Below are 8,922 nucleotides of genomic sequence, written 5' to 3' on the forward strand. Positions count from 1 at the left end.
TTAACTCCCCCTTCCAGCCCCTTTCTCCGCCTCGCCCACCACCACCCTCGTCCACCACCAGCCCCTCCGCTGCTCCTCCTGATCCTCCCCTCCCCCACCAGGTCATTCGGCAGCCATCAGGGACTCGACCTCGTGCAGCTGCAGTCGCAGTCCCAGACCAGAAGGGGTGCGGGCGGCCCGCGGCCCGTGGCGGAAGGTCGGGAGGTGGGGCTGGGAGAGGCAGAGGCGGGTGCTGCGCCGTGGGCGCTGCTGCCCGTGGAGGAGCCGCCGCAGGTGGGCGAGCTCCCTGAGTGACTCACTCTTAACGGGTCAAGAGAGGAGGAGGGATCCTCTGCCCATTGCTGTCCGGAGACGGGGTGGCAGGGACACGCACACACACATACACGTACACACACACTACACTGTTGGGATTGGATAGCAGCCCCTGGCCATTGGTCAGATACTTGTAACTTTTACACAGACACACACACATACATACAGACACCAACACACAGGTCTCCCTGTCCCTGTCTGCCTCTATGCCCTCCCTCATGCAGCCCCCTCCGCAAGGCGGCGGTCGCAGCGGCAGTGTTGGGGCTGACTCCCTGCGTGAGCGGCTGTCTAAGGTGCTGTCCTCCCCCCGGCGGGAGGCGGGGGGAGGTGGTGCCGGTGCCGGGGCCAGTAGTGGTGAGTGGAAGGAGCCCCTCATCCAGCCGCCTGGAAGCACCAGCGCGGAGCCGCAACAGGCTCTGAGGATATCCGGTACCACCCTGGCGGCCGCCGCCTCCACCTCCCCCGGGGAGAGTGGGATGCCGAGAGCAACACGGGTACGGGCTGAGGATCGTGGTGGGCGCGGGAAAGACGCTTGCTGTTGAATGTATTCTTGATAGCTGCTGTTAGATTGGACTAAGCCTGCCATATCACATTTTCTCCTTCCCACGGTGGCGGCCTCTTCACCCTCCTTCACCCTCACCCGCAGACCGTCAGCGGTGGCCCCTCCGCCACCGCGTCCCCCGGTAGCAGAGGTGGCAGCTACGACCCTGCCCTGGCCCCGGCCGCCGCCGCACACCGAGGTAGCGGCGGCAGCGGCGGCGGCGGCGGCGGTGACAAGGGGGGCTGGGAGGACCCACAGCTCGTGAAGGCGCACCAGCTGAAGCAGCAAGGAAGTGGTGGTGGTGGTGGTGCTGGTGTTAGCAGCAGTCGGCGGGAGGGTTCACCCAACACGATGCGTGTGAGGGCGGTGGCCCCGGCTCTGAGCCAGGATGTGTTGGCTGAGGCTGTCAGGTGGGAGGGGGAGGGGCGGGGAGGGGAATGGTTTGCAAGAGAGGTCGGGGGAGGAGGGAACGAGGGAGGAAGTGCGATTTAGGAGAGGGGGAGAAAGGAGGGGATGGGGGGAGTGTGGTTGGTGTGCACTTGTGTTGGAATGGGTTGGTGTTGGTTGGGGGCCTTGGGGCGCGGCTGGGGGTAGTGTGGCTCTTTGGACGTGTTTCGTTGCATGCTGAGAGCTTGTGCGTCCTAAAGGGTGGATATATCCCGGACGATGTGCCTCCTCGGCCCTCACCCCGTCTTATTGCACCATCGTCATGGGGGCCTCAACCACTTTACCAACCTCCTCATCCCGCCTCCGTCCCCTCCTTCCCCCGTCCTTCGCACCTCTCCTCTCCCTTTCTACCGCGCACATGGCCTCTATCCAACCCTGGCCACATCGCTGTCCGCAACCACTCCACATCCAACAATTCCGCACCACCCATACCCCCAGCAGCCCCGCACGTGCCCGCAAATCCGCCATCACTCCTCCCACCCCCACCACCTTCACCGGCATTACCGGTACCGCCACCACCACCTCGCCGTGCGACCCCCTGACTACGGCCCCTGGTGCCGACAGGCGCACCAGCCGCAACATGAGTGACGGCGGGCAGCACCCGCCCGCGTCATCATCGCCACCAGTGCCGCCACCGCCACCGCCAGAATCGGGACAAGATGGCGAGCGACGCCGCGGAGATGGGCAACTGGCGCCGACTGAGGGCGGCGGCCGGGGGCAAGAAGAGGCGTTCGAGGTGGACCTGCCGGATGCGATCAAGCTGGGGCTGGGCGACTTCATCTTCTACTCCATGCTCGTCGGCCGAGCGGCGATGTACGACTTCATGACCGGTACGTACGATTGTAGGAGATGCCCCGGAAAGGCGGGCATCCATTGCTTTCGGCGCATGTTCCCAACTGGGGACCGTTTTAGGGACGGCAGGTGGCTGGGGGAGGGGGGAGGGGGGAGGGGGAAATGAGGCGGCGCGTCTGGGGCGGTGGAGCGAACACAGGTTGTGGGTAGTTGTTGTGGTGGAGAGGGCCGAGGTGGCGGCCGCTGCCGAGTCAGCGTGGGCCAATCTCCGACAGCCTTGCTCTCCCTCTCTCTCTCTCTCGGTGTCAGGCCACCCGCATCAGCACTCATCGGGCATCCTGCGCAGCCTTCATCATCTGGGGGGCTGGAGCAGGTCCCGATGCGGCCGTTCTCCCCCTACCTGATAGGCACAACTCCCTCCCCCTCCCTCCCTTTCAACCACAGAGGTCATGGAACGGCCTTGTCCTCTTCCCTCCTGGGTCCTCTGGGTCCAGTGGGGTTCCCCTCAGAATGTCCCCGGAGTCGCGCATCCATCCCCCACTGCCTCCCTCACCCTGCTTCCTCTGCACCCTTCCCGTCCCGTCCCGCCCCGCCGCAGTGTTCTCTGCCTACCTGGCCATCATTGCGGGTCTGGGTTTGACTCTGCTGTGTCTGGCCATCTACCAGAAGGCCCTGCCCGCCCTGCCCTTCTCCATCGCCCTGGGAGTGGCATTTTACTTCCTCACCCGCCTCACACTGGAACCGTTCCTGGTGCCCATGTCGACTCACCTCACGTATTTCTGAAGGACAGCAGCAGAAACAGCAGCTGCAGAAGGAAGCAATAGAAATGGTTCGACTGACCCTCGTGACCCTGCATGGCGACTGACCCGCGGGTCGTGGAGAGACTGGCTGTCGATGTTATGCTACAGTGTGACCCAGATCCGGATCCAGTCCTGGTGGGGTCCGCTGTCCCACACCTCCTAGCTGCCCCCTCGACATCCATCCGACCCCGAGTTGGCGGGGGCGGACGGAGGGGGTGGAGGGGGCCGTCCGGGGGGACGGATGGGGGAGGAAGAGAGACATCTGCAGGCTGGGGCCACTGGTGGCCACACGCACCCGCACCAGTGGCGACAGCCCGTTAGCGATCAAGAGAAGAAAGAGATTGAGAGATATGGGGAGTGGGAGGGAGGGGGGTTACTGGAAGGAGGGGTGACCGGACGGCGATGGGAGGGACCTCCTGGAGTGTACAGGAACAGAAACTGGGCCCCATCGGTGGACCTCTATATGAACTGTTTGCAACACCTCCATCTACGCCAGCTGCTGCTGCTGCTGCTACTGTTGCCGGCCTGTCGTCATGCTTAAGGTGTCTGTGTCGCTGTGTATGGGTACTGCAATCCGTACCCGTACCTGCATGTGGGATCCCTCTTCGTTGTCGCAAAGTCCGCTTGGAGAAGGGGAAGCAGGAGGGCAGAAATAGAAGCGGGTAAGGCCATTTGTTAGGAACCTTACGGTGCACACAGCTACGTCTTTTTATTTTTGATAACGATCCGAGGTGGTTACAGGTGCGAGGTGAGCGGCCTGTCTCCCTTGGTGTGGGATGGTTGCCTTTGGAGAGGCAACACGACATGACGTACGGTATGGCACACAGGAGCTTCCGTCTGTCGTTTGCCTGTCTGTGCGTCGGTCGGGGTGGCGGTACGCAAGCCACAAGGCACATCATGGTGCTACGAAATAAGCGGGGCCTTATCAAGGGCCCGATATGGGTCGTACCGTGCCGTACAAGGTCGTGCCGCGCAGCGATTTGCCAGTATGGCGCCTAATGTAGACGCAAATATATGTATTATATCTTAATTGTTATACATGCAGACGTGTGCAATCGGTGCACAACGTGAAAGGCTGTTGGAGAAAGGCCCTCTGGAGAAGCCCGTTGTTAAGGGTTGGTGCGAGCTGGAGTCGCTTTGCTCATTCTAGCGGTTTCCAGGCAAGGAGGACGCCGACTTAAGTACGGAAAAGAGCTGACCAGTCGGGAGGGGGGAACTCGCAATGCTCGCAGACGTTGCCGGGCATATTGCATGAATGTGCGAATTTCTCCACACCCCTACCCGATCGCTCTGTTGTTAGCGGCTTTTCATTTGGAGGCGATGGTCGGGAAGACGCAGGGGAGATACCAGATGCAGAGATGTACACGGTAAACTGGAAAACTTCCAAACTGATGCACGAAATGCAGGACTCCCGGACGGCTTGCGACTGGCGTTTTACATCGCTCCCCGTACAGTACCATAGCCCGATCCGGTAGAAACAGTCTTCGGAAACCACCCGGCCCTACCGTATCCTCCTCCGCCGGTCAGTGCAGGCACTGCCGGCCAACGCAGCCACCCCCGCCGTGTGTTATGACCTGATCACAGCGGCCTTTCCAGCGCTCCAACAGCCAGTTATACGCGCCCCGCTATATCTGGCCTGACTGCATACATATCTACGTCGGCGGCGACGGATCTGCCGTCGCTGAGCAGTGCTCCTCAAAGTGCCCCGCTACACAGGTCGAGGGCTGTCCGTCCGCCGCCACGATATCCCCCACCAGGGAGTACCCCTTGAGACTGTACGGACATACACCGCCTGTAAGAGATAACACCCAGGCTTGCAAGCCGTACATCGGGTCCGTAAGAGTGATCTCCAATTGATCAAAATCGCCGCGACCATCATCCAGAAAAGCTCCGCAAACCTTCAAAAGAGGATAGACTCGCTTGTCTTCGTCGTACATGGACGAGCATTCCGTCACCGTAAATGGCACAGAGATCGTGACGTACGTAACATATCTACGTGCACGTGCATGCGTCGTGAAAGCGCATTCTCATTCGCCACACTGCTGGGGGTTGGGTTCCCTCAGTTCAGTGCAGGTCATGTTGCCCCAAGCCCCACCCACCCCACCTTCCCCCCAGCTAAACACCTTAAGGAATTCCTTAGTCATACATCGCCACTACCAACCCACACACGGCACGCAGGTTTCCAGACGCGCACTGCCCTCCTCCTGACCCGCGATGCTCAGGCGCCATCCTTGCCCCCTTCCACCTCCCCTCCTAATGTCCCGCTATCACTGCCATATGTTCATATATCCCCATCATATGCCAAGAGCCCCTGCAGCACCGCCCGAGCCCCCAGCCGCCGGGCCACCTCCAGAAGTGGCTGTCCGTACCGCCGACATGACATGCTCGTCCAACCTAGCCAGTGCTGCGTCCAGGGAGGGCCCATGCAGTGCGGCACACGCAGCCAGGCCATCCCGCAGAGAAGGCCCTACTCGCATGTAGGAGGCGGGGTCTGCCTCCCGTGACTGTCGGGGTTTGGGTGTGACGAGGGGGCGAACGGCGACGGCGTGCTTTTCAGTTCAAGGTGTGGGATCATTCATTTCAGGAGTGGGATCAGAGGGTGCGTGTATGCAGCAGCTGAGGATGGGGATGGGGATCAGTCTTAGGACCGAATGGGGGTGTCGGGGTGGGCGAGGACGATTAGGGGGATGGGGGTAAAGCGGCGCGGACGAGGCGACAGGAAGCTAGGCACGGAGCGACCCCGCCGGGCCCCACGGGACGAACGGGGTCATGAGCGTGTAGAGGGGTCGTTCAGAGGAGCGTCAGCAGCACACAACGCGCGCGAGGCGGTTGAGCTCGTAACGGAGGAAACGAAGGGCTAACGAGTCCTCTACTCAACATGACTCCTGAATGTTTAATTCCCTCCACTTAAAACTTCCTCCCCCATTCGCACAACTGTCCACCCCATGTCCTCCCCATTTCCTGCACCGCCCCCTCCTCCACCCCCTCCTCCATCCCTCCCCCATCCCTCCCCGAATGTTCCCTGACGACAAAGCTGGGGCTGCCCGACCCCGCACCAAGGTGTGACCCAAGTACCCCACCTGCGCTCGGCGGTTCACCTCCCCCTCCGCCTCCTCCGAGTCAAGTGCGGGTCCCGCAATCCTCTCCATGCCCTCCTCCCCCGCGCCCTGGAGGGCCCCCGCGGAGAAGAAGTCGTAGCTGAGCGGCATCCCGCCCTCCGCCGCGAACCCGCCGCCACCGCCGCCCTCCGTCTCGTACCTGCAGCCAGGTCGCCATGCGCCGAGATAATGGTGCTGAAGGCAGGTTGAGGTTTTAGTTGGGACGGACCAGTACATGAGAGAAAATCGGCCACCCACCGCGGCCGCCGACATTCACCCATCCATTCAGACATCTCTCTTTTCTCTCTTTTCTCTCTCTCTTTTCTCTCTCTTTTCTCTCTTTTTTCTCTCTCTTTTCTCTCTCTCCCTCTCCTTCTCTCTCTCTCACGCGCACACACGAATGCGAACACACTCTCTATCGTCAGCTCGCAGCCCAGGGCGGTGCAGCCCAGCGAGTTTGAGACAGCAGCAATCGCATTCGCAGCCGGCCCCTACTGCTACCTGCTACCTGGAGGGGCTGTGGCCGGGTAATCAGCAACAGCAGCTCCTTCACCCTACCCCTCCCTCCCTCCCATCCCTCCCTTCACTTTGGACGCCGTCGGCATCTCATCTCTCCCTTGAACTTCTTGCAACATTACATGAATTCCCCCTCCCTCCCGCAAACCGCCCTCCCTCTCCTCCTCCTCATCCTCCTCATCCTTCTTCTTCTTCCTCCCTCCCCCCTCTACTCACCAAACTGCGGTCACTGCGGGCAGTAGCACCTCCAGCAGCCCCAGCGGAACCCGGCTGGGTAGGGCCAGAGCCCGGCACAGCGCCAGGGCACACAACCTCCTGGACCCCGCCTGGCCTATGGAGTCGAACTGCTCCGCCCACAGCTCCAGCAGCCGCCACAGCACCACCTCACTGGGAGCTGCTCAGGTAGCGCAGCGGGGGGTGGCGCCGGGGGGAGAGGGGGGCAGAGGCCGACACAGGATGTTGGTAGGCAGGTAGGACTGGGCGGGACGGGTGACGGGTGGTGAGGGTGGTGAGGGTGAGGTGGGGCAGGGCCCCGTGGGAGCGATACGAGTTCCGGACGGTCGGCGATGGCGACGGAGAGACCAAGGACGTGAGGAAAGATGGAGAGGCGGTATTGACCGTGTGTTTTGGTTTGAGAGAAAGGCCCCAATAGGTACATCACACTGTGTGTGTCTGTGTGTGTTTGTCTGTATGTCTGTGTGCTTTTGGTAAGCCAGCATGTGTGTGTGCGCGCGTATGCATGTGCGTACATACGTACATGTGTATGTGCGCGTGTGCGTGTATACGTACATGTGCCGGGGACACACACACACACACATTTCCATTCACGGTTCCTCTCACCTAGATCAGCGGGGATGCTCTCCCGCCCGCAGCCAACCGCCGCCGCCAGCGCCCCCGCATCTCCCCCTCCCCCTCCCGCCGCCGCCCCCGCCGCCGCCACTGCAGAACACACCTCCCCGAACTGCTGCGGCGCCACCAGTATCATCCGCGCGAGTACCGGCCAGGAGTTGGACACCACCAGACTGGACTCCTGCGCGGGGGGAGATACGGACGGACATACAGACGTACAAAACCACATACATTTACACGGGTGACGTGCTCAGCTTTCAGTTTCCTATTGCGACGCCATACTATTCGCCTACACTGCTCCGTATGCTGCACAACGTACCGCATAGTGCTAGCTTTGTTGCGCCGATACTTCCAACCATCAAGCTCCACCACACCACACCCACCACCCACATTTCCAACCACATTTCCACATCCATCCACCCTCCCCGGGCAGCAGCCTCACCTTTCCTCCCAGCATCATGCCCACCAGCCGTGTCAGCACGGGCTGCAGGGCGGTGGCGGCTGCCTGGGGGGCCGAGCTCAACATCGCCTCCAAGGTGGGCAGGATCAACAACATGCCCCGCTCACTAACATTGCCTGGGAAGGAGTAGGGGGAGGAGGAGCGGGAGGACGGGCAAGAGGGCACACAGGCAGCAGCAACCGAACCGCGACAGTGATTGAGGACACAGAGCGGGTCCCGCAGATGCGGTGGATACAGAAATGCGGGAGGGAGGGAGGGAGAGAGAGGGAAGGAGGGAGGGAAAGAGAGGCAAAGAAAGGGAAGGAAGCCAGTAGAAACACATCAAAAGCGATACGGCAAAGTCAAGGCGCCAGATTTCAAGCAGCAGCCGTCACGTCATATGCCATCATGTCATCACGGCTAAGTTCATCATTGAAACACATCCACCCACCCACAATCGCCAGCAGCACCGCGAGCACGTGCTGCCCCACTGCGCTGTACAGCATCGGCCCCGAAACCAGGGCTGCGCTGGACAGGATGGCGGATACCTACAGCGGGAAGAAGGGGGAGAGAGAGGAATCAGGGAGATACACACACACACACACACACACACGCACACACACACACACGCGCGCGCGCGTAAATGAGCAAACGAGCTCTCAAGAGGCAGACAATGTGAGGTTTAAGTGGTCCCTCTGATTTCACATAAACACACACAACATCCATACATCACATACAAACACACGCACACACGCCCCTTACCAGCGGCAGGTGTTCCGTCGACGCCTCCGCAATGACCGCCAGAGCAGGGAAGGGACTCAGCAGTGCCTGCAGAGTGCCCTCGCGACCGGGAACCACACGGACAGGACACGGAGCCGCCACCGCCGGGGACGGGGGTGACGGTACCGCCAATGGACCGCCACCACCACCACCACCGCCAGGACCACCGCCACTACAACCACCACCACCACCGCCAGCTGCCGCCGCTGCTGCTGGATCTGGTTCGCAGCAGCTTGGTGCGTTCCTCAGTGCCACCAGCCACAAAGCCAAGCCGTCCTCCAGCAGCCCCTCAGATACCTTCATACGTGATGTGGGGTGGGGTGGGGTGGGGTGGGGTGGGCGGAAGGG

At 61.5% G+C, this 8,922-nt stretch overlaps 2 protein-coding genes across 2 annotated transcripts in view; one reads left to right on the plus strand and one right to left on the minus strand.

Moving 5' to 3' along the window:
- VOLCADRAFT_82983 (uncharacterized protein) overlaps positions 1-2,875 on the plus strand; it is a gene marked incomplete at its 3' end in the record, with an annotated part of 7,634 nt that extends 4,759 nt beyond the window's left edge. Inside the window, exons 8-10 of the mRNA XM_002954791.1 lie at positions 220-385; positions 2,028-2,130; positions 2,691-2,875. Coding sequence (XP_002954837.1) covers positions 220-385; positions 2,028-2,130; positions 2,691-2,875 — 454 coding nt within the window. The remainder of the gene's footprint in view (positions 1-219; positions 386-2,027; positions 2,131-2,690) is intronic.
- A 1,669-nt stretch (positions 2,876-4,544) lies between these two features.
- VOLCADRAFT_95713 (uncharacterized protein) overlaps positions 4,545-8,922 on the minus strand; it is a gene marked incomplete at both ends in the record, with an annotated part of 13,643 nt that continues 9,265 nt past the window's right edge. Inside the window, 8 exons of the mRNA XM_002954843.1 lie at positions 4,545-4,684; positions 5,240-5,396; positions 5,973-6,150; positions 6,723-6,900; positions 7,347-7,536; positions 7,798-7,931; positions 8,246-8,342; positions 8,557-8,871. Coding sequence (XP_002954889.1) covers positions 4,545-4,684; positions 5,240-5,396; positions 5,973-6,150; positions 6,723-6,900; positions 7,347-7,536; positions 7,798-7,931; positions 8,246-8,342; positions 8,557-8,871 — 1,389 coding nt within the window. The remainder of the gene's footprint in view (positions 4,685-5,239; positions 5,397-5,972; positions 6,151-6,722; positions 6,901-7,346; positions 7,537-7,797; positions 7,932-8,245; positions 8,343-8,556; positions 8,872-8,922) is intronic.

This window comes from Volvox carteri, assembly GCF_000143455.1.
Source record: "Volvox carteri f. nagariensis unplaced genomic scaffold VOLCAscaffold_46, whole genome shotgun sequence".
NCBI lineage: Eukaryota > Viridiplantae > Chlorophyta > Chlorophyceae > Chlamydomonadales > Volvocaceae > Volvox > Volvox carteri.